Below are 27,051 nucleotides of genomic sequence, written 5' to 3' on the forward strand. Positions count from 1 at the left end.
GCTTCTTGATGGAATAGTTCATATATACACTAATGTATGCAAGCTACCATTCCAGTAAGTATCCTCTGAGAACCTAGATTTTTGCATTTCAAATAAATCCGAAGTTCCCTTAGACTATTTAAATAGATTTTAGAAAAGGAACTTTCTACTTAGTGAATAAAAAACAATAAAATCTAATACATTTGGAGAAATACCCTAAGCTGTTTCTCCAGTACCAGTAGGAGCCATCCAGTCAGTATGGCTGACTTTCTATCACTCTAGGTGCTATGGCACAGGTCTCTCTTCTTCCAAACTCTGGACATCAGCAATGAGTTTGTTGATTAGACATCTAGGAAGAGATTTTTTTTTTTTTTTTGAAACTTACAAGGCTGTATTTGTGCACTGACCTATTTCACAAGTTTTACTATTACTGTTACATGTGTTCTTTGTAGCTTTTAGTTTCTTGATATTGGTAAACTATCCTGAGGAGCAACCATTTATAAAAATTAAATTTTATATTAATGATAATACTGTCCAGATAGAATTCTATGATGCATTTAATATGTTCACCATATGTTCAAATATGCAGATCTACATACCCCGTTGTAGCTTGAAATTCAGATTTTTACCAGTGGTGTCATGTTCTCCCTCTTGGTAAACTGTGTTAAGACTTTCAGGCCATTGAAACAGAGATTTAGCGTAACATTTTTATACAGATATATAGAATTGCTCACTTGATTGTGAACTGGGAGCTTTGTACATAATTGTATTTTTATTAAAGCATAGAATTTATACCACATTCAAAATCTAATTAATTGGGAGCCTTGTTACACCATTGCACTAAGATGGAAAGAGTCAAAGGAAGAGACAGTACTAGAAAACTGAGGATACTAGTCTCTAGAAAAAGCCACTAAAATTTAATCTACTTAAAAGAAAGCCTAATATTTTATAGTAAGTGGGGAGAAGGAAGACCGTTTAATTGAAGAAAAAAATTTTATCTTAAAAAATGAAACTAAAAGCTGTGGAGAAAAGTTCATTTTCTTTTATAGTCAACAGAATTTGAACTTATATCTCAACTAAGTCTTATATCTTTGCTAACTCTTAAAGGCTGAATCAAATTTATTTTGTTTGTGGTGATTTTTTGAGGCACACTTTCAAAATGACACAATTTTCGAAAGACAATTTTTCTAACATAATTATGTATCGGTATAATGCTTTTCACTTTGGGTTTAAGTTTTAGCATACATTTTTTTTTAAGTTTTTTGATGTGAACCTTTTTTTTAAGTCTTTATTGAATATGTTACAATATTTCTTCTGTTTTATGTTTTGGTTTTTTGGCCACGAGTCATGTGGGATCTCAGCTCCCCGACCAGGGATCGAACCCTCACCCCCTGAATTGGAAGGTGAAGTCTTAACCACTGGACCGCCAGTGAAGTCCCCTAATATACAATCTTAAAGAAAACAATTTTTTCCAAAAATACACTTAAGGACATCATCAATTTTCCCAATAACCTATTTCAGTATTTTGATATTGAAATCATTTGCTTTTGAGCACTTATGGTATCATCATTCATACGTATTTTTCTTCTTCAGTTGTTAATCAGCCTAACTCTTCCTGATTCTCATTTGCCAATGGATTTGCATGTTATTCAGACAGTTTCTCTAGTATCACTTTCATTCACTTAATGAAATAATGCATCTTTACCAAGATGTTTAGTTTTACTTTGCAGTCATTTTTCTAATTTGTTTTGCATTGTATTGTTGAATTGATTTTAGACAGAGACTGACAAAATTGTTGACTGATGGCTAGGGATAAATGATAATGTTCAATCAGGAAGAATGATCAAATGACTAATTTTTAATTGGTTGAAATATTTAAGAATAGTTGGGGACTTCCCTAACAGTACAGTGGTTAAGAATCCACACTTCCACTACAGGGTGCACAGGTTCGATCCCTGGTCAGGGAACTATGATCCTGCATGCCACATGGTGTGACCAAAAAAAAAAAAAAAAGAATAGTTACGTTATGACTCTTGCTTGCTTGCACAACTTTGTAGCAGACTTAGATAATGAATACTCAGATGACAAAAACCCCTACATAATAGAAAGAACATGACTTTGGAAATTTATACTTGTAAATGCCTGTATTAAAGAATATCTGAAATCAATAACCTAACCTAATTTGAGAAGCTGGAAAAGGAAGAAAAAGCTAAAGGAAGCATAGAATAAAGATTAACATTGAAATAAATGAAATAGAGAATATAAAATCAGTAGAGAAAGTCAATAAAACCAAAAGTTTGTTCTTTTAAAAGATCAACAAAAATGACAAATCTTTACCTAAACTCATTAAGAAAAATAGAACATTCAAGTCACTATAACCAGTAATGAAACAGAGGTTATTACTAGTGACTTCACAAAAGTAAAAAGGATTATAAGGGAATACTATAAACAACTATATGCCAAAAATTTGTATAATATAGATGAAATGGACAAATTCCTAAAAAGACACAAGCTTCCAAAATTTACTCAAGAAGAAATAGAACATCTAAATTTGACCTATAACAAGAAAGAGATTGAATTAGTAACTTCAAAACTTCCCACTAAGAAAAGCCCAAGCTCAGATGACTTTATTGATGAATTCCACCAAACATTCTAAGAGTTAATATCAATTCTATATAAATTCTTTCAAAAATATGAGAGTACACCTCCCAGCTCATTTTAGGAAGCCAGTGTTACCCTGACACCAAAACCAGACAAGGATATCACAAGAAGACTTCAGACTAATGTCCCTTGTGAATATAGATAAAAAATCCTCAACAAAATACTAGCAAACCAAATCCAGCAGCTGAGTAAAAAGATTATACACCATGACCAAATGGGATCTATTCCAGGAATGCAAGATTGATTTAACATCCAAAAGGCAATTAATGTAATTCACATTTTAATAGAAAGGGAAAAAACCACAAGATCATGTCAATAGAGAAAAAAACATTTGACAAAATCTAACACCCTTTCATGATGAAAACACTCACCAAAAAGTAGTAGAATTGAACTTCCTCAGCCTGACAAAGGGCATCAACAAAAAACCCTCAGCTAACATCATGCTGAATGATGAAAAACTAGATGCTTTCTTCCTAGGATGTCCATTCTCACCATTTTATTTAACATTGTACTGGAGACTCTAGCTAGGGCAATGAGAGAAGAAAAAGATTTTAAAGGCATCCAAATTGGAAAAGAAGTAAAACTATTTCCAATTCCAGAAGACATGATCTTGTATATAGAAAAGCCTGAAGGAATTCACCAAAATACTAATAGAGTTAATAAAAATGTTTAGCAAGATTTTAAGTTACAAGATCAATATACAGAAATCAATTATGTTGCTATATCCTAGAAATGAACAATATGAAGTAAAATCAAGAAAATAATTTCATTTATAACAGCATCAAAAAGAATAAAATATTTAGGATTAAATTTAACCAAGGAAGTGTAAGTCCTATACACTGAGAACTATAAAACACTGTTGAAAGTAATTAAAGATCTAAATAAATAAAGAGATATCCCATGTTCATGAATCAGAAGACTTAATGTTGTTAAGATAGCAATACTCTTCATATTCATCTGCAGGTTCAATACAATTCCTATCAAAATCCCAGCTTTTTTTCAGAAATTGAGAAGCTGATACTATAGTTCATATGGAAATGCAAGGCAAGTAGCCAAACAATCTTGAAAAAGAAGAGCAGAGTTGGAAGACTCACACTTCTTGATTGAAAACTTACTACAAAGCTAGTCTGATCAAAATAGTATGGCAAAAGCATAGTCATATAGATCAATGATATAGAATCGAGAGTCCAGAAATCAACTGTTACAGTTATGGTCAGTTGATTTTCTACCAGGGTGCCAAGTCAATAAAATGGAGAAAGAATGGTCTTTTCAGCAAATGCTACTGAGATAACTAGATATATACATACAAAAGAATAAAATTAGATCCCTCCCTCACACCATATACAAAAATTAACTCTAAATTGATCATAGACCTAAATATAGTAGCTAAAACTATAATACTCTTAGAAGAAAACATAGGTGTAAATTTTCCTCACCTTGGGTTAGGTAATGGCTTTTTAGATAAAACACCAAAAGTGCAAGTAACAAAAGAAAAAAAGTGGATAAATTGGACTTCATCAAAAAAGTTCCTGTGCTGCAAGTGTTACCAACAAGGAAGTGGAAAGAAAGTATTTCACTTTCACCAAATGGAAGAAAGTATTTGCAAATCATATAGCTGATAAAAGACTTGCATCCAGAATATATAAAGAACTTTTAAATTTCAATAATAAAAAGATAAATGGCTCAATTAAAAAGGATCTGAATAGACATTTCTCCAAAGAAGATACACAAATGGCTAAAAAGCACATAAAAAGATGCTTAATATCAGTAATTATTAGAAAAATACAAACTAAAACCACAGTGAGATACCACTTCATACCCACTAGGATGGTTATAATCAAAGGGACAGACAATAACAAATGTTGGCGAGGATATGGAGAAACTGGAACTCTCATACATTGCTGGTGGGAATGTAAAATGGTGCGGCCACTTTGGAAAAGAGTTTGGCTGTTCCTCAAAACGTTGAGCAGAATTACCATATGGTGTACCAGTTTCACTCCTAGGTAGATACCCAAAAGGATTAAAACATGTTCAAACAAAAACTTGTACACAAATGTCCATAGGAGCATTATTCATAGTAGCCAAAAAGTGGAAACAACCCAAACTATGAATAAACAAAATGCGATATATTCTTATACATTTTTTAAATTTATTTATTTATTTATTTTTGGCTGTGTTGGGTCTTCATTGCTGCACACGGGCTTTCTTTAGTTGCGGTGAGCGGGGGCTACTCTTCGTTGCAGTGCGTAGGCTTCTCATTGTCGTGGCTTCTCGTTGTGGAACACGGGCTCTAGGCATGCAGGTTTCAGTAGTTGTGGCACATGGGCTCAGTAGTTGTGTCGCACGGGCTTAGTTGCTCCGCGGCATGTGGGATCTTCCCAGGCCAGGGCTCAAACCCGTGTCCCTTGCATTGACAGGTGGATTCTCAACCACTGCGCCACCAGGGAAGCCCAAAATGTGGTATATTCTTAAAATAGATAGCAGTTGATTCTCACAAGCTGGCTCTAGTACTCCACTGGTTCTCCCCCTCATAACTTTTTTGTTGTATAATTTTCTCAGTAGATCTCTTGATGTTGTTTCTTATAAACTTTAAAACAACTTTTTTAACTTAACAAAATGTACTTCTAAACACGTATAGATCACCCTTAGTCTGGGGAGAAGAAGAAACCTCTGTATTTGGTTTTAACATCCTCCTCGAATTACCATCTTATTTTCTTTCTCCCATTCAGTGCAAAATAAAAAATGAAATTTCAACTATCCATTTCTTTTCAGTCCATTTATTCATAGCTTACTATAATCTGGATTGCTATTATTCAAATTTTTCAGAGGCCCCAGTGCCCTCGTAATTATTCAGTGCTATTGTCTTTTCGTAGTGCTCATTCTCTTTGATCTTTTTATAGCATTTGACATGAGTTACTTCTTGATACTCTCTTCATCCTTAAAATGAACTTTCACATCTTATCCAGTTCTTTTTCTTATGATTTGACATTGGCTCCTCTTCCTGTGTCTAACTCTAGTTGCTCTCAATTTTTTTTTTCTTGCTTTCCCATGTACTCACTTCCTCAGGTCACACCACAATTACAGTTTTAAGTGTTACCTTTAAACGGGTGAATCTGATAGCATAGTCACCAGTCTTGACCTGTTATGAACTACAGTTCCAACTTATGCTTGTTCAGTGCACATTCCCATTTCATTGTCCCTCTGTGACCCAAACCAGAATGTCTCAGTCTTGATCTTCATTATTCCCAGAATTCCTGTCCTTGTTTTGTCTGTCAGTTGTATATGCATTCTTTCATACCCCCAAGATGAATTCCTTCAAGTAATCCATGACTCCTACTTTTCTTCTCCCCAATTCCACGTATTAAACCAGTTACCAAGACGATTCCTTCATAATTTTTTTGTTTCTCCCTTTTTTAAAGAACGCTCACTGTTCAGCTCCTGTCTGGGTTCCCATCACCCCATTTCTAAATAACTGTGCTAACCAGTCTCCTAAATGATCATCCTACTTTAGTTTCTCTCTCTCTCTAATCCACCCAACTCATCCCTGCCAAGTTACCTGTTTTAAAACATCATCTGTGGGCTTCCCTGGTGGCGCAGTGGTTGAGAATCTGCCTGCCAATGCAGAGGACATGGGTTCGAGCCCTGGTCCGGGAAGATCCCACATGCCGTGGAGCAACTAAGCTCGTGCACCACAGCTACTGAGCCTGCACCCTAGAGCCCATGAGCCACAACTACTGAGCCCACGTGCCACAACTACTGAAGCTCGCACGCCTAGAGCCCAGGTGCTGCAACAAGAGAAGCCACCGCAATGAGAAGCCCACGCACCAAAACAAAGAGTAGCCCTGCTTGCTGCAACTAGAGAAAGCCCATGCGCAGCAATGAAGACTCAACGCAGCCAAAAATAAAATAAATTTATTTTTTAAAAAAAGAAAAAAACATCATTTGCATCATTTCTCCCCTCAAAAATCTAAAATTATGCATATAATACAGCATTACTTCCTTAACCTGTGTATCAAGGCTCTCCACAGCCGTCCTTTTTTACCTGAACCTTCTCTCACCTTTAAACATGCTATATATATGCTCAACTTCACACCTTTGCCTATGATTCCCACCTGGACAATGTATCTAACATTCATCCATGCATCTTGGCTCAGCTCCCTCTTAAAATATTCCCTTATTCGGATGCAGTGGTTGCTACTTTTTCTAAATTCATGACACCAGTGTCTGTTTCATTCATTCATCAATCACTCCTGTATTATCTTGTGATATTTCTTGTATATTGGCCTATTTTGATATTACACTTTTAGATTTATTTTACTTTTTGTATATGTATATCTTAACTCCTGGAAGAAACATACTCAGTAGATAATAAGTAGATTAGAAGTGTTTTAATGTTTCCACTTTGGTTTTTATCTTTTAGTTTTTTACTTGTTTTTTATTTGATATTATCTCATAGCCTGTAGAAATGCAAATTATAAAGAAAGTCACCCTAATAAACATATGAAGTTTTAAAGACAGAAGCAAGATGGTAAAAAAAAAAAAAACACTTTGTTTAGCTTTTAAAGATGGATTGCCAAGTGTGACATTTAACCATACATAATTATTATATATTGCTGCTAATCTCAGTTATTCCCTTTTAGGATTCGATTCAAACCTGATAGCCTTAAGAGGAGAATATCTAAACATTGTTAAGCTGTAAGGCATTTTTATTATATCCTTGAAAACTGAGGAATTTTTTTTAAGTTTCATCAAAGAACAATTTTTTAAGGACTTAGCTATAAATCCTGGGAAATAGAAGTTTCTGATGGAATTCTTACCACTGAAATTATTTTAAGCACAACAGACCTGCTGGTACTCACTATTGTAAGATCCCTTAAAATCCAGCTGTCAACCAGGTGGTCATTCTTACACTGGAAAGAGTAAGGTATTATTTCTTGTGCATATTTATTTTTGGCAAATGATTCTGTGCTTGCCCTAACTGGTTGAAGGCCAAACATATGTCCATAAGTTTAAGACATTGATACAAATCAGACACATATTTTCATATAAGCCCTGACAGGAAACACACATAGATCTATGAGTAATTACAATTACATCTGTCAGTGTTTTCATGTTTGCCATCTGCATATAATAAAATTATTTTGATATTTCATTTTAGTGAAGCAAATTGTATGCATATTGGACAAATATTTTATTGCTTAACTAGATCTTAGTTTTATCATTTTCCAATAAATGTTTTATAACCAAGGGCTCTTTTTTTACTTTTTTTTTTAACCTGTAATCTTATTAAGTTCATTCCTAGTATACCTTTCACTGCATTTTGAGGTTATTGTAAGTTCCATGTAAGTCTAGTTTATAGCAGTCTTTTATTTTAGAGATATACTTTATTCATATGATTTATTTACTTTGAATAGATAATTTGAATAAAAGTAAGAATCATAAGTGCTAGAAACCATACTAATTATATACATAGATTTGATTTTAAAAACAAGTTATGTCAGTTTTTTCATAGATTAATGACTGAATAAAAGGTAATCTGAAATAATAAAGATAAAAATAGGAGGCTTTTTTTTTAATCCCTTAATATATCTGGACCTGGCTTGGTAAATGCCAGATTATTTTTCAAATATTATTATAAAATATATAATATACAATTAATTTAATACTTCAGAGAGGCACAGAAATTAAACAGGGTTCCTATCAGGGAAATTTACTGAAATGCTTTTTCTACAGCTTCAGTGGCCAAAAGACAGCACTGGAATGTGAGAAAATAATTTTGGTTTGTTTTAACGCCTCAGAATGTTACAAATTAATCAAGTGCTACTTAAAGTCTAGAACTCATTAACTTTATAAGTTTTGCTTTTCCCATGACAGAGATTAAGTTATAGCATAAAGCTTCTTTAGTCCCTCACTTGATCAGGTTACCATCCCCACTGTTCAAGTGCCCTCTTACCAACTACTTAGTGAGTTCAGCGTAGGCAGTGCTGCGTCCAGCGACATAAAAGTACTAGTTTACTGTTATGTAATGCTTACACGAAACCACACATGAATCCATTCTGGCTATTTCTTACCTCAGTAATTTGCTTAGGTAAAGCAGACTCATATAGTTACTGCACCTAGAATAAATACACTCACACATACACAGTCAAACAGAATTCACTTGTTTACACACGCTCACTAAAGAGAAAAAGCAAAGTAGATTTTAAGTATTTGATAAGCTTCTTATTAACGAATCTAAAAAGTAAGCTGTACAATCAGTGGATTTAAGGGCCACAAGGACATGTAAGAGTTACATATTGAATAATGCTACGAGAGTCCTAACTAAACCCAAGTGCCAGCTAATCACTAAAAGACATACCATACCTCAGTAGTGTAGATTTGCCAGATTGTTCTTCAGAGAACAAGCAAATAAGTTAGTGATACAGTGGTATGAACAAACCATTACGTAAGAGTGTGTATCCTCAGTAAACTAAAATCAGTGTTAATATATAAGCAAAATGTAGTAGCATACATACATATGTTTGTGGGGTTTTTAATTTTTCACTTTATGTGCAGTAGCTGAGTTTATGGCATTTGTAGAACAGATTGAGGTTTGTGATGAAAAGGGAAACAAAAGGAAAACTATTGAGTGAACAGCAGGGCCCATTTGATGTGATTATGAAAGATGTTTCTTTATTCTGATTTCTCTTTTGCAATCTGAAGACAGTAGCAGGGGTTGCAAGCAGAGTTTATCATAGGTTGTCAATCACTGTTGTTCAGCGTTTGCAGGGAAAATGTCTTTATTCAAGGACAGCTGAGCAAATCAGAGACATAGATTTACAGTTAGTAGCCTGTCCAGCCAACACTAAATAAACAGGGACAGGGTAGACAAACCAGCCTCTCACATAAAAATATAATGGACTCCACTGACCTCGCTGCCCTCCATTCAGCTTCAATCCCAGTTGCATAAAAGCTTCACTGCCCACTTTCAATTTCCTTTAATTACCTACATGATGTAGATAAGAAAATGAACCTCACTTATAGTCAGTGATCACACACAGGAAATTAACTAGACAAGTTGTTTAAAACGAGAGGAGTAATTTGGAGGTAAATAGAGTGTCCTACTGAGGAAGAAGTAGCTAGAAAGGGTTTTTGTTTGCTTGCTTGTTTTTAAGCAGGGATTTTATTATTTTACTAGCTCTCTCTGCTGATCCTGGGTTTGCTGCTTTCCTAATCAATCTACGTAAAAAACCTCCATTGCAAGTATTCTGAAACACCCAGAATAAAATACTTTGAAGGGGGTAAGAGCTAAGTAAAGTAGTGAAGCAAACACACCACATTCTAAAGAGCTTAGAAAAATTGTGAACTGGAATCCCAGGAATAAATGATCATGGTTTTCACAGGAGGGTCTGGCAGAGTAGTTGAGGGTTAAATAGCAGTGTCTTCAGTGAGTCTTCATTTTAAATTGCTTCCTGAGTCCGTAATCAAACCACGAAAAATTAAATTGAAAATGCTGATAATATTTTTATGTATTCTAATTGATCTAAAAATCAATATTTTCGGTTTCATTCTTGTGGTTCACAGCACTTAAATTTTAATTAGAAAATACTGTAGGGTTTCAGGGTACTATAACTATACATAATACTTTGTCTTCAGAATAGTTGGAGCAAGTGTCTAATATAAATGATTCTTCCTCTTCCCTGTCTCTTCATACTATTTTGAGTTAGGTCACTGAAGAACACTGAAAAGAGCATCTTTCCTCATCACACACTGATGTGCTTTTGTGAACATTTAATTAATATGAATTTAAAAGAAACCTATTTGGAGATTGGAAACTAAAGCCTGCAGTATCAAACCTATAGTTCAAGAGGATATAATTTCTCAATATTTTATCTTTAATTTGGCTGTCTCTTGTATTGAGAATATTGTCTTTCAAAGAACGAATATATTCTGTAACACAGTTACATAAAAATTGTATGATTATTTGAGTAAAGTGTATGTGCCACTACTAGTAAAGCATTGGTAAAAAGTAATAGTAATCTTGTTTCTTTAAATAATATTTAAGAATCATGATTTTTTAAAAGTGAGTTAATGAAATGTCATTTTAGAAAGGAAAGTATTTTTATATAATTGTAAGCAAAGGTTTGCAATTGAAAACTGTAGAACAAAACTCAATTGAATTTTAAGCCTCAGTTAACATTCTGTATGTGATCAAATGTGGGGATGATTATTATAGTAATAATGCCTGACATTATACCAAGTCTTACAGCTTTCAAGTGTTTCATAAACACTATCACATTGAATCCTCACACCAAATCCCAATTTAAGACAAGGAATTTGGGACTTAGGGAAGTTCAGTTAGTCTCAGAAGATCACATAGCTTGTAAATGGCAGAGCTGCAAACTAACCTGTTGTATCAGTTCCCAGACCCAGTGTTCTCTCTACCACCTCACACCGTGCATCCCACCCTCGTGATCTATAACGTCTCTAAGGGGATGAATTACTTACTACATTCTTTGGATTCCCCTTTAATTCAAACACTGGAAACAGAAAAGGAGGGATCCTCAAAGGAAGTAATAGCTTTTGATGAGACCTCATTTAATTATGGATAATTTTTAACTACAGAAACTATTATTGATTTGATATTTTATAAACATAAATCTAATGTCAACTCTTTGAAGATCTCAAAAACATTGCCTGGGTCAAATTTAATAATGAAAAAACATTACTTCTCAAAAGAATATATTAAGTAATAAAATCTATGTAAGCATCCTAAAGAGTGTTTTCCTATAATAAGATTCCGTGTCCCTCTTTTCCACCTCAAGTTTGAACCTTATCCTATCACTTTTCCCTTTTTTACCTAAAAAAAAATATGTTTTACTGTCTTTCAGCTCAGTTGAAACCTCCCCAAAGATACCTTCCCTGACCCACTGTTATTATTTGTACTCCTCCTTCCTTATACTTGTCCACTTGTCATTTTACATTTATTCATGGTCAATTTTGATTGAGGTCTGGCTCCCCCACTTGACTGTAAAGCTTCATGAGAGTAGGGGATCGATCGTTTGTTTTTGTGCATCACTGTGTACCCAGCAGTAGTATATGCTGAATAAATATTTGGTAAACAAGTGACTCAGCACACCAAGACCTTGTCCATTGTGGTTATTAAAATGCTTTTCATTATTATTATTAAAGTGTATAGATTTTGCCAAGAAATTAAGGAACCCTTAGCTTAATTAATAAAGGAACCCTTTGATTGCTTTTATGCCCCAAGAAAAGGCATCACTAAATTAAGCTTTTCACTAAGATCACTGTCTTTGGGTAATCTACATTAAAGATCTGATTGCTCCCCTAATCAACCTAGAAGGATCTCTCTACTGCAGAGCATTTTTTCTGACCTAAAATGTACTCAGCTGTTAGCAGACTCATCTGATACTGATACTGCTGGCAGTGAGCAAATTCACAATCCTGGTGAAGCAGGGGATAAAAGCAATAAATCAGAGGTAATTCAAGCAGAATTGGCATGGTTTGGAGAATTGTGGAGTCACATCTTACATGGAGTTTAGATTCTAAAGCAAGCAAATACAATAAAAATCGCTAATGATAAAATTTACCTGAAAATAACCCCAAAAGTAGAATAAGCGTAATTTTGAGTAGTCAGTCTTGTTCAAATACACTGGTTCTCAGTGAGTTCAACAGTACTAGTTTTCTCTCTAGTGTTGGAGCAGATCATTGTTTCTTTAGCACCACATGAAGTAGTTGACTTGCATTTAGAAGTCATAAGTCATACTTTATGAAAAAATGTGCATCTTTGGATACTAGAATCATACATCACAGAAGGATGTTCACACTTTCAGAGGTATTTGGGAACTAAGACTGGGAAATACCTAATTTATATTTTTGCCTCCCAATCAGTCAATCAATATCTAATCAATCTCTCTCTTGCTCTCCCTCTCTCTCTCTTTCTTTCTCTCTCTCTCTCACTCACACACACACACACACACACACACACACACACACACAGTGTGGGGAAGAGGGGTGTGTAAGGTATATAATCAGATTTGAACAGGATTGTACAGAGGGAAGTGGATCACTTAGATAACACTATTCACTAGTGCTTTCAGCCAAATTCTTACTTTCCATATAATTTGATTTTAATTTAACTTTTCATACAATTTGTAAGTCTAAACCTATTTCCTACATAGCTAAAACCTGGAGGACCAATACAGTTTACAGTATTAAAATAGCTATTCGGGGCTTCCCTGGTGGCGCAGTGGTTGAGAGTCCGCCTGCCAATGCAGGGGACACGGGTTCGTGCCCCGGTCCGGGAGGATCCCATATGCCGCGGAGTGGCTGGGCCCGTGAGCCATGGCCGCTGAGCCTGCGCTTCCGGAGCCTGTGCTCCGCAACGGGAGAGGCCACAACAGTGAGAGGCCCGTGTACCGCAAAAAAATAAAAAAAAAAATAGCTATTCGATTTTCTTCTGGAAAAAGATCAGAAGAAGTTGTATTTTATGAACAGTAGAAAGAAATCTAAATATGAATAAATTTTAAACTGTGAAACAGATTTAAAGCTGATTTCTTCTCCCTCCACCTCCACCCAGCTATCTGGATTGTGGTCCTCTCTTTAAGTGTTATTTTGCACGCTTAACAGAAAGCTCCTGCTCACTGAGTGTTCCCAACCTCTCTTCTATTAATAGCATCATCATTCTCATCCCTGAGGCTTAAACCTTAGACCCCTCCTTATCTGTTTTTATGGATCTGCTCGTACTATTTTCTGTGCCTGGAATGCAAGGAATCTTTCTCCCTCTCTCCTCTTCTACAAATTGTTCTAAGGCTAGAACAAACAGTATCTCTTTTAGGAAACTTTCCAACACATCCAGTTCACTTCAGTGCTCTTCTCTGAATAACAGTATTTTATTCTGCACTTAGAATAATTATTTATATAAATTGTTTTCTCCGATATCATTTTAATTTCCTTTAAATAAAAGGTCATGTTTTAGATTTCTGAACCATCTTTTTCCTTATCTGCTGTTATATTTTCTTAAGCCATTTGGCAAGGCTAGGATGGACGGGTGTTGATGGGGTTTTGGATGGAGCCCAGATATTAGGTTGAGATGTGTTAGTTGTCGGGTGACAATGCTTCAGTCCTGAAATTCACCTGAAATCAAAAATAATAGCACTGCCATATATAACTGGTCCCTCTTTAGCAGATGGCTTCAGAGAGAGCAGGAAAGAACATAAATGGCATATGAAAAGAAAACCAAAATGACACATAGGGGCAAAACATTATTAACTGCTAATGTGTCAGCATATACTTCTTACATAAAACAGCACAAAGTGGTAAAGACAGTGTTCAAAATAGTGTAAAGTGCTGTGATATTTCTGACTATTGCAAAACAAAGATGAGACAATTCATGAATGAGAGAAAATGTAATGATTATTTTAATATTCCTATTAAATATGTTTAACTGAATATTATAAAATTGTATTTGTTTATTTATTCAGTTCAGTTAAACAGAATGTTCCAAATATTCACTTAGGATATTTTTTCAGATGTTACATCAGTTGAAATTATTTTTAGACAACATTTTTCAGTGTCTTGGACTTACCATTTTCCCTCCCATTATAGGGCCTTTGCATATACTACATACTGTTCCTAGAACACTCTTCACGTCTCTGTTCATCTAGTTACCATCTGCTCATCCTCTGTACCATAGCATATCTACCTTTTCCTTCAGGAAATTTTTATGACCTTCCTAACTTGGTCAGATTTCTTTGCTAAACTCTCCTGCTTTTCTTCTTCAGAGAATTTGTCACCATATCAAATTCACATTTATTTATGTGACAGAATAATGTCTGTCTCCCTCATAGGGTGGATATTCAACAAATATTTCTTACTGTTTCCTATTTGTTGCCCTTGTTCTGTGTTCCTGTTTTTGTCTTCTACTTTCTCTGTCTTTTGTGGTCTTAATTGAGCTGTTTATATGATTCCATTTTCTCCTTTCTTAGCATATCAGCTATACTTCTTTTTTTGCTTTTCTTAGTGGTTGCCCTAGAGTTTACAGTGTACATTTACAAGTAAATCAAATTCCACTTTCAAATAATACTATACTACCTAATGGGTATGGAATCTTATAATAATAAAATAATCATAATTCCTTCCTTCCATCTCTTGTATCATTGCTGATATTCATATCACTTATATATAAGACAAGTCATATACATAAGCATATAACATACATAAGCATACATAATTGTTCAAAAATATTATTTTGAACAAAGTGTTGTCTATTAGATCAATTAACAATAAAAAAATAAAAGTTTTTATTTTACCTTCACTTATTCTTTCTTCAGGGTTCTTCCTTTCTTTATATAGATCCAAATTTCTGACCTATATTATTTTCCTTCTCTCCAAAGAACTTCTTATATTTCTTGCAAGGCAGGTCTACTGGTCTGCTGGCAACAAATTAACTCAATTTTTATTTGTCTGAGAAAGTTGTATTTCTCTTTCACTTTTGAAGGATAATTTCACAGGATATAGAGTTCTAGGTTGGTGGGGTTTTTTCCTCAACACTTTAAACATTTCACGCCACTCTCCTTTTGCTTGCGTGGTTTCTGAAGAGAGTAATTCAGAAGTATTACTTACCTTTGTTCCTGTACAGGTAAGGTGTTTTTTCCCTCTGGCTTCTTTCAGGGATTCTTCTTTATCTTTGATTTTTAGTAGTTTGAAGGTAATATGCTTAGGTGTAACTTTTTTTTTTTTTTTCTGTTTATTCTGTTCAGTGCTCTCTGAGCTTCCTGGATCTGTGGTTTGGTGTCTGACATTAATTGGAGAGGAGGGGAATTCTCAATCATTATTGTTTCAAATATTTCTTCTCTTACTTTCTCTCTACTCCTTCTGGTATTCCCATCATACATATGTTACATCTTTTGTCATTGTCCCTCAGTCCTTGGATATTCTCTTGTGTTTTTTTCAGTCTTTGTTCTCTTTGCTTTTCAGTTTTCAGAGATTTCATTGATATATCCTCTAGTTCAGAAATTCTTTCCTCAACCATGTCCAGTCTACCAATAAGCTCACCAAAGGCATTCTTCATTTCTGTTAGTGTTTTTGTATTCACCATTTCCTTTTGATTCTTTTTTAGGATTTCCATCTGTCTGCTTCCATTGTTCATCTGTTCTTACATGCTGTCTATTTTATCTGTCAGAGCTGTTAGCATATAAATCATAGTTTTAAATTCCTGATCTGATAATTCTAACATCTCTGCCATGTCTAGTTCTGATGATAGCTCTATTTCTTCAAATTGTGTTTTTAGCCTTTTGGTATACCTTGTAATTTTCTTGATAGCTGGACATAATGTACTGGGTAAAAAGAACTGCTATAAATAGGCCTTTAGTAATGTGGTGAGGTGGGGCATGGCAGTGTAGGGGAAATATTCTCTGGTCCAATGATTAGGTCCCAAGTCTTCAGTGAGTCTGTGCCTCTGCGCTGTGAACTTCACAGCCATTTCTACCCTCACCCCTTAGGTGGGACAGGATGGCTAGAGTGAGCTGGAGTGGGGTATTTCCCTTCTCCCACACGCAAAGCTTGAGGTGGTTACAGTTGGGTACTTCCATTCCCCAGGTCAGTTAGATTCTCATAGTATATCCCAGCAGGGTTAGGCTCCACTTAACTAGTTTCTTCTGAGAGCAGGCCTTGTTAAGGACAGAGTGCTCTAACATATTTCAGGATGGTTCTTTTCCCCTCCCCTTGCTAAGACTCCAAGGCGATTTTTCTCTAATATTTACTGTGGGAATCTGGTTGAGCTCCTAAAGGTAAATTTTACAGTATTGTGGGGGCGCCCTATGACTGGGTCCTCCTGGAGTTTTTAGCTCTCGGAGTTGTCTGCACTGAACCTCCCACAATTCATCAGTTACAGTTCAGGTTTTCTTACCTCGACACTGATTCCCAAGGCATCTTCTGCTTGTGAGCCTCTGCTCCTCTTAGCCGTGACTCCCTGCATTTGCCTGCGTTTCCAATCTTGGAGGCAGCAGTTTGCCCTGTGTTCTGCCTTTTCATGGATTCAAGACGAGTTGTTGGTTTTTTCAACCTGTTCAGCTTTTTACTTGTTAGGATGGAGTGGTGGCTTCTAAGCTCTTTCATGTGGAACCAGAAACCCACAATTTTGAACAATTTTATTTTAATCTAATTTATTACAGTAAGTCTTAAGTTAATGATCCTGGTCTTCACCCTTTTCTTATCTCACCAACCCTATCCTCATCCCCCTTTCTCCCAGCCCTATCTTATTTCTTCCACTCATTCTGTAGATCCTCACTTAAATATCTCTTTTTCCAAGACGCTTTCTCTGACCTTCTGAAATAACTAAGTCCCCAAACTGCATATCCCTTCAGCACTCTGTGCTTACCATATCATAACATTCATTTCCACTTTCAGGACTTGTTTTTCCCTGATGAACTCTCAGTTTCTGGTTCATTGCCTGGGTCCACTGTCAAGCATAACATTTGATGCTTACTAGGATCTGTATTATTTTTGTTGACTGGATAAGTAAGAAGAGCATTCATGAATTTCAGATGTATTATACATTACTGGCTTTTGCTTAATATTAATAGTAGTACTGACCAAAGCAGAATTTTAAGGGATATGGTTATCTTACAGTTTTTCTAAAGCATGTTTTAAATGTCAGTAGTTAAAGCTAAGAAGTACATTAAATATTATACTTTTGATACAGTACATTTATATGTACATTATATATATATGAGTTTGTTTGTTTTTTCAGGATGCAGAAGAATACACAGATTTGCCAGTAAGACACAATGAAGATCATATGAACAGCGAACTGGCAAAATGTCTTCCTTTGGAATCAAATCCTCATTCATTTGACAGCCCTCACACCAAAGCTCATCTCCTACTGCAGGCACATCTCAGCCGAACCATGCTGCCCTGCCCAGATTATGACACTGATACCAAAACAGTGTTGGACCAAGCTCTCAGAGTATGTCAGGTATGAAAGTCATTTCTAATCACCTACATTTTCTCCCATTCTTTGTTTTTTTTCTTTTTAGAATAAAATATACTTGCATTTAAAGATTTTTATTGTAGCATTGTCGAGAAAAAATCTGGTGACTCAAATTAAGGATTTTTGAAGGAAAAGCAAATATAAATGCAGTAAGATAACAATTTTAGTCATCCATTCAATCAAAATTTACTGAAGGTAAACTAAGTGCCAGGTACTTTGCTAGGTTCTCAGCATACAGCAGTGAACAAGACAGAAGAGAACCTGCTGTAATGGGCTTTCACTAGAGATGGCGAAGACAGACAATTAAAAATATAAGTCAAGTGGTGATCACTGCTATTTTAAAATAATAATAAAGCATAATAAAGGATATATGGAGAAAGATGGAGGGTGCCATTTTGTACTATTTTTTAATGTGGTATTCTGGAACTATCTTTCTTATGAGGTGACATTTAAGAAACAAAAGAAGGGAGTGAGCTGTAGGGTTATTCCAAACACTAAGAAGAGCTAGTGCCAGGATTCATGTAGGAACTTACAAGGTATATTCAAGAAAAACCAAGACGGCCATTGTAAAAATGATGAAAAGGTGTGGATAGAAATGAGGTCAGAGAGGGGTGGGAGTGGAGATTATAGATAAAATGGGGTCAGGTCACATAGGGAGTTTGTAAAACCATGCTAAGGCTTTTGGATTTTATTCTGAATGAGAGAGAAGCTGTAGAGCAGTGGTTCACTAATGGTTATGGTGGCTATATCTATGATTATTTACTGTATTAGCGAAAATGGAAACATTCTCAAATATTTATTACTTCATTTAAAAATAACACTAATATACCCATTATTATGTAATGATTTTTCATGAAAAATAACTATTTTCCAAAACAATTAGTGAGAACTGTAATAGCATTTTACATTTTTGCAAGTATCTTTCATGTCTAGCTTAATAGAAGTCAGCTAAATTCGTTTAGCACCTTTTGCAAGCAGTCTCTTACAATATGGTGTTTTAATTGAAGTATATGAAGGAAATCCAGCCTCACTGAGATATGTAGTTTAAAGAAGGAAGAGTATTTTTATAGCCTTTTCAGAAAATTGTAGATATTCTCTGATACTATACAAAACCTTGACATGTTATATTCCTTAGTTGGTTGCAATGTGGAATCTGAAACCGTATCAGTGAACATTATACCTTGAAAGCTGTAAGGCTAGGCAAGAAATGATTGTGGCTGGACCAGGTTGGTATGGGTGAGACTGGTGAAAATTGGTTGGGTCCTGTGTATTTTTTTAAGGAGAATCTGCTAATGGATTGGACAAGGGTTTTTAGGGAGAGCAAGGAGCCAAAGATGATTGATTCCAAAGCTTTTCTCCAGAGCAAGTGGAAAGCTGGAGCTGCCATTTGCTGGGAGATGACTGTGAGAGGAGCAGGGTGGGAGAAGCACACCTAAAGGATTGAGCTTATAAGAGATTTTGATTTACTACATTATGGCTTTTTGGACATCTATATATAAAAAACAATTTTTAAGATTTTCAAAAGACTGATGTTTTTAAAGGTAGAATAAATGAGTCTGTGAAGATTTGTGTATAGGCATTTGCAAAATTAAAGACTTAGAAATAACCGAAGCATCTTTCAGGTTATAGAACACTGCCAAATATTACAATTCCATTTATTAATTCTGTATCTGTGTAGAATATATACATAAATATATGAAAATATATCTAGAGAGAAGATCCAGAATAGTATTGACCAAAAGATTAAGTAGCCGTCTCTGTGTAGCAGCATTTGGGATGATTTTTAATTTCTTCTTTATGCTTTTCTGAAATGTTCGAATGTTTTCAAATGAGCTGATAACAATTTTATGATCAGAAAAAAAACGCTTAATTTTATTATTTAAAAGAATAGGTCTGTTTCATAAAATAGAGTATGCACAAACTATCAGGAATTAGAAGGGAAATAAGGCCATAATAAACAAGTAAATTATTTTTACACCTTTTTTGTAACTAACATTTGGTTTATCTCTCTAGGAAGATGGTTTGCCACTCCTTATTAGTCGCACTTTATAAACGAAGGTTAAAGTTCCTTAAGTTTTAGCTGTGGCCCTGGATACTCATTTGTGTTTCCTCTAGCTATTTTTTCCCCCTCAAACACTGACCTGTTAATGAACTCAGGGGTCAGGAAGGGTTGGAGAGATGTTGCAGGAGGAATTAAATTTTTATACTTACAGGTATACTTAATAGGTGTACATATTTATATCATATATAAAAGTTACGATGTATATCAACTCATGCATACCTTTTCACCACTCAGTTAATAATGATTCAAAGGCTATATAATAATAGAAATTAGCTGTTTCACAAGAAGTCTATTTCTAAATTTATTGTAAGGGAAAAGGATTCAATCAGGTACTTTAGCCTCTATTTCAATATTATGTACAGTTTCGTGGATATTTATATTTCTTGACTTTTTTTACTCCTTCTAAATAACATCTAAAGAGAAATAGTTTTCACTTTAATTATAAAAGTAATACACTTCATTGTAGAAATTTGGAAAAACAATGTATTAAAATTAAAGTCATTCATAGTAATTATATCTTCACCCCCATCAATGAAGCTCTTTTTTTATTAATGAATTTATTTTAATTCAAATTTTTTTTTAATTTTTTCATTTTGAAATAACTTCAGACATAAAAAGTTTGTAAAAATAGTACAATGAAATTTCCATATATCTTTCACCCAGCTTCCCCTAATGTTAACATCTTGCCTCAGTACTGATCCAATCCTGTTAAGTAATCTACAGACCTAATTCCAGTTTTGTCCATTTGGATTTTATCCCACTAGTGCCTTTCTCTGTTCCAGGATCCAGTCCAGGATCCCACATTGCATTTAGTTGTCATGTCCGCTTTAGTCTCCTTGACTTTCAGGACGTTGGCACTTGTGAGGAATATTGGCCAGGTATCTTATAGAGCTATCCCTCAGTTTGGGTTTGCCTGATATCCCCTCATAATTACACTGAAATTATATATTACTGGCAAGAATACCATAGAAGTGATGTTTTGTCCTCTCGGTGTATCATATCGGGAGACTTGTGACACATGGTTGTGTGTTATTACCAGGGATGTTAACTTTGTACACTTGAGGTGGTGTCTGCCAGGTTTCTCCACTGTAAAATTACTTTTTTTCCTTTTGTAACTAATATGTTGTGGTGATATACTTTGAGATTATGCAGTTATCCTGTTTCTCATCATATTTTCCTACATTATTTTCATCATCCATTGGTGACTTTTGCCTGAAACAATTATTACTGCTGTGATTTTCTATTTCCATCATTCCCAGAATTTCTGTTTTCCTCCATTTATTTATTTACTTTATTTATTTATTTATTTATAAGTGTAGGCTCACGAGTGTTTGTTTTTATTAGAGAGTGGTTTTAGAGACTAAAATCTGGGTGCTTCTTGACTCCATCACTACCTGGGTATTATTGCCTCTGGCCCCCTCAGTGGGCAAAGCTAGGAAATATAAGTACGTATACATAGACATCTATATCTATTTGTGTATCTACTTAGCTGTGTGTGTGTGTGTGTGTGTGTGTGTGTGTGTGTTTGGGTATGTGGAAAACATTTGTATTCATAAAACCATGAGTTCATTCTAATACCTCCAATTCCAGTTTAACACCAAGGGTTCATTCTAGCCTTCCCCTTTTTTAAATTGCAACTCTTTTCTCCACCCGTGAGAAACTTGGCTCTCATTAATCAAAATATGTTTACTTAATTCCTCCATTCTAGCATACTCCTGATGTAGTTTTATAATGACTAATGCTTACTCCTGCAAAAAAACAAGTTTACTAACTACAGTAGTTGTGTATAGTTCTTTTTTGTCTTTGGAGGCTCAGAGTTTCTTTTTCTTTTTGCATTTACACAAAAACACACTTGCTCTCACTTTCTTCCTTTGCACATTTTTATCATGTTATTTTCTAACCTTTTTTAACTTAATAATTTACAACATTAAATATTCTTCTCAAGCATATTTTCTAATGGATGCACTATATTTCTTCATAAGAAGGTCATAGTTTACTTAATTAGTTCCCTGTTGTCAGACATTGTGTGTGCAGTTTTCCTTTAGTGTAAATTATAACATTAGTTATGCTTATAAATATGGATTTGGCTTTTCAGAAGCCACCTGGAAAGAAACTTAGTTGTAAAGAGATGGCAACCAGCTTCATATCCTAAATCCTCTCATTCCTGCAGTTTCTTTGTAAGATTGTGATAAAAGTAACAAGTCAGGAAGAGGAAAGAATATTAGGGTTGCTAATGGAAAATCTGGGGGGGAAGTCATGACTTAATAAAATTTTCCATGACTGAGTGACAGTTTTCATCATTGTACCCTATTGTTCTCATTTGATACATGGATACTGTTGGCCTAGAAAGCATTGGTTCAGGCAGTTTTCCAAGCTGCAGTCCTGCTGGCTGATTGAAAATTATACTACTGCCCTCATGGGACATCAGCATGACCTTGTGTTCTGTGTATGGAACTCGGTGCCACCAGCTCTTACTATAAATTCAGCTCTGCTCCTTAGAGCCTTAGTATAAGGCCTTAGGCAAGTCACTGAACCCCTGCTGTCTGAGTAAAAATAACACCTTACAAGAGTGGGACATTAGTTAATATTTATAAAGTAAACAATGATTTGAGGACTCGAACTAGGTCTATCTTAGTCTCCTCATTCTGAGTAATTCTTTTACTTCCTTGCTTTTTCGTGGTCATTTAACTCTAAATTTTTTACTCCCTTTAATTTATAGAAATGTACCTTTTACATGAGCTGCCATTTAGATTATGAAAACTCTGTATGACTACCCGTGTCCTGGGGAATCTTTTACAAAAGAAAAACATAGTTGTTGTAGTAGTATTCACTCTGGCTTGAGGTCAGAATGCACAGTATAGCCTGCCTTCTCTTCTTGTACCCATTTGAAATTATGTATCAAGGTCATTTGTGTCATTTTTGGGTTTAAGGTGTTTTTGTCATGGTTCTTAATATTTTACTGTTACTAGCATTTCCATCTCCATCCCACCCAACAAAAATAAGAGTAAAAATTTCTGTACATATCTCAAATTTATTAAACCTGCTTAAAATACACTAGTTTATAAATTGAGCAATTATGGAATTGATTATTCTTGCCATTAGTCTTTGAGATCCTCTTCTTGATTACGTTAACTCTAAAATATATTTGTAATATGTAGTAAATGATGTGACATATTTTGTATGCCAGATGTACCCAAGGAAAACTTTATGTTAGCTTTTATGGGAAAATGATAAATAAGAAATAGCAAAAATTAAAGTGACTTGCCTAAATTTTTCAAATTCGATGGCAAAGTCAGAACGGATGAAAAGTGTCTGGTGTTTTGATTAGCCCCACACTGTTTTTTTAATCAAGGGACAAAGAAATTGGTTTTCAAAGAAGTCAAATAACTTAGTTAAAAGGTGATCTTTTGAGGCAGTCCATGCTGAAACCAAATGGAGATAGCAGGACTTTAAATCCTGCTCTGATAGCTCTGATCTTTTCTAAGAAGTGCCATAAGTCTTTACATTAAAATCAACCTCGTTTAAGTGAAAAATAATTAAATACCAAGCCAAGTAGTATAAGAGTACAGGTTTATATCTTAGCCACGCCCACTACCTCCTCTGTGGTATCTACAGCAAAACTGCCCAGTAACTGGACACTTTCAGATGTTTAAGGAAAAAAGGGAAACCATGGCTCGAGGAGCTGACTCAGTGATCTGAGGACCAAAAGGCTGTGTGATTCAAAGTGTAATTGTGCTGTCAGTTTGCTGGGTTAATTCTGGAAAGTTGCTTTCAGATATAGTAGAGACCATATTTACCCTTCAGCTAATGCTATCTACCCTGCAGCCTAAGTTTAATAGATCAAAACATCTGTGTACACAGTAATACCTCTTAACGACTACAAGATACACCTCATGAAAGGAGAACACACACACACACAGAAATATGACAGTGTAGATTGATTAGAAAGATCTCTGGAAACCTATGCTTCCAAATTGAAATTGGAATTAATGTATATTAAATACCAGATTCAACCAGAATATTTGGAGAACTGCATACCATCCCTGTACTCCGCACCAAAAAATTGCTATTTAATGACGGTCCATAAGGCACGCCATCATTAACAGTGGTGCTGGTGAACATTTATTAAGGATTTTCTTTGTACCAGGCTCTGTTCTACTTGCTTCACATTGCATAGACTCATTTGCCCTAATAATCCAAGGAATCAGTACAATTATTATCCTTATTTTACAGATGAAGAATAAGTAACTTTCCCAAGATCATAGCAGAAAGAAAAATAGTTTTCAGCATAGGTTGGATATATAATAAAAGTTTATCTTACTGGGTTCCCTTTGCCCTGTAAAGATGGATCTAAAAATCGTACTCATGGCCTAGTCGGATTTATTTTAAAATGTGAGAACTTCACAGGAATTTCTACATTTTTTTTAGACCAAGAATTCCCACTAGAACATGAATAATATTTTTTAATTAATCCCTTCTTTTCAATGTATACTCAAGTCACCTCCTTTTAATTACTCTAGTTCCCTTTCAACAGTCTGCCTATAATTACTTTAACCAGTTTCCAAGAGGGACTTGTTAATATGACTGATATTTGTAATTGCTTTATTATATCACTCTATAATGTCCAGTTGATATGTTTTTTGTTTCAGCTGCTTATGATCCTTCTCGAGGTTTTTATATCATGCTAGGTAATGCAGTGAATTAGCCATTTACTTCCTCAGAGTCTCCCCTAAAACTACAATAATTGGAAATAATGGGGGAAGGATCAGATTGCTGATACAACCACAGGAAGAAAAAGGAATGCCATAATAATTATAAGATACTCCTAATAATAAGTAGTGATGCACACTATAATGACTGTGCTTAGGTTTACTATTACAACACACATACACACATTTTATGCTCCTCTTTCATTCTTCACCGTTTGCCTTCTCTGCTTAGGTTAGGTTTTTGGCTTCTTTCACTGGGTAACCACCACCACCACCACTAGCAGGGCTCCCCTGGAGGCAGCTTTTGTCCATCCCCCTGGTCCTTTTTGAAAAACTTCAAACGTCTAGTAACAATAGGCAATCTCAGAGATTCCCTGTCCCAAGATACAGAACTACCAATTCCCCCAAAAGATAACAGACATCTCCTCTTTACTATTGAGGGAGTGTGAAGTTCTGTATTCTGTATACCAAGGCACTTGTTTATATAGATTGAATTCATGTTCCATTGCACTAATGGAAGTAGGCAAAAGGTAAACCAGGAGACTGGCTTTGAAAATAATTTAGGTGATTCAATGCCTGAAAGGAAGACCTTTAAGGAGCTATGTTCTGATGGGTAAGTTTCCATTGTTTCATAAATTCTTGCATCTGACTTTAATATAGGAGCTGTCATTTTACATCATTTTCTTTAAGGCCCAAGTTTTTTTTGAACAACTAAGTTTCCAGCCTTTCTTCTCTTTCACACGAGATAATATGTAACTCATACACCACTCAAATTAATGTTATCATGTTCCAATAGGATTTATCAATTGTCACAAAAGGTGCTTGTCAAAAAATAACTTTAATAAGCTGCATAAATAGAGAAAGGGGGGAAATGTATGAACTGGTATGCTTTCCTCTATTCAGAAAACCCTCTTAAATTTACAAAACTGAATTCCTAAATGTTTATTGGTAGGGTTGTTGTTTAGTCCAAACTTCAAAACAATAATTTGACCTCTTTATCTCTCTAACAGTTTCTGATAAACTTAAAGTATATTACATTTCAAATAACTAGTATCATATATTTTCTATAACCCACAGCTATTCTGAAAACACATTGTGTCTTCAAACTATTTTTTTAAGTATTTTAATCAATAAACTTAAGATGTGAATGTATACATATATTGGAGTCTGAGAATAGAAAAGAGTAGGATAATGGAAGCAAAAGATACAATTATAGGAATATTTTTTATTGATCTGGTTATTTTAACAGAGATACTTTGACTATAGCTGGGTCTATATTTCTGTTAACAAATGATCCCCATTTTTAGTGGATTAAAAAGCTAGAAATATTTGATGATACCAGGAGATAGAATTGCCATGGAGCAAGGCTAACATAACCTTTGAGGAGTATTTACCTATGGATGCACTAAGCACAGGCTCAGTGGGCTATAAATTAAATGTATTGAAGAATGTCAGTGTCAATTAGATGAACAAGTTCTAGAATCATAGAGTCAAATACAGTTAGCAGTGAAAATAGTCCAGGTGGTGCCGAGCTTAACAAAAGAAGTAGTTGGTCAAATCCTTAATCCAATACTTGTAAGAAATGTTTTGATGTAACAATGGTAGATAAAATCTCCTGTATATTCTTAGTAGAATCCTTTCACATTTTTTAGATGCTTATAATTATTATGATTAGATCAAATGAAAAGCTTATCTTTAAGTGGACAGTACAGCACAATAGGCTTCAGAAAGCTTCTTCAAATCATTTTGAGAAAAAGATGGAAGGATGATAAATAAATAATTTTAGACTTCCAAAATTGGATTATACATAATTAGTAATCTACAAAGAGTTCATTTCTGAAACTGAAGTCTTTAAAGGATCCTAAGATGAAAATTACACTATTAAGTTTTAAATATATCTTTTATATTTTTATGGGTATGTTTCAAGGAATATTAATACTATGAGCATACATTTGGAGGATTCTGATTCATATTCAAAATATGCTGGAACCTTATCAATAACTATTTATAGTGTCACTGACTGTTAAGGTGACGGGCATAATTCTTGGCACATAATAGTTCTCAGTATATCATGGGTGAATGGAATGAATAAATATTTCACTTTTTCCTTTCTAGTTCTTTCTTAAGAGAGGATTGAAAAGGGAGATTTACTGTATGTGGATTCTCACAATGTTTTTAAAATTATCTGCCAAATCTGAATTGTCTACTAACAAATGTAGTCTGTTTGTTGTAAACATTCATGTGACCTTATCAAATTCATAAAGACAGGGAAGTCTAATTCAGGCTGCTTTCCTGGCAAGACTGCCAGGAGCTCATATCTTGCCATAGAAGCCTAGTGAGGTTTCATTAATGGATGTCTATTTCAAAACAAATAATTTTAAGTGAACTTAATCCTGAGTGATTATTCTTCCAGATGCAAAGATCTGCACTATGGTGCAGAATCATCATCCAGCTAGTGCTTATTTTATCCTGTATCAAAGTTATTACATTTTAATTCCACAATAGAACACCCAAAACACCTAAAACAAAGCACCATTCCCCACTACAGACGCAACACAGAGCTAATGCATTTAGCATTTCCAAAACTAACACAAATGTGTGGATTTTGATGTGTAAAACACCTTCATTACTCTTGTGGATTTACAGGT

The 27,051-nt window shown here is 34.7% G+C and overlaps 1 protein-coding gene across 1 annotated transcript in view; it reads left to right on the forward strand.

Annotated features, from left to right (window-relative positions):
• The window catches only part of ASCC3 (activating signal cointegrator 1 complex subunit 3), a 333,322-nt gene that overhangs the window by 285,488 nt on the left and 20,783 nt on the right, over nucleotides 1–27,051 (forward strand). The window contains exon 37 of the mRNA XM_082633455.1: nucleotides 17,393–17,617. Within this exon, the coding sequence (XP_082489581.1) occupies nucleotides 17,393–17,617 (225 nt within the window). The remainder of the gene's footprint in view (nucleotides 1–17,392; nucleotides 17,618–27,051) is intronic.

The sequence above is a fragment of the Mesoplodon mirus genome (assembly GCF_964341445.2).
Source record: "Mesoplodon mirus genome assembly, chromosome: 10".
NCBI classification, from domain to species: Eukaryota; Metazoa; Chordata; class Mammalia; order Artiodactyla; family Ziphiidae; genus Mesoplodon; species Mesoplodon mirus.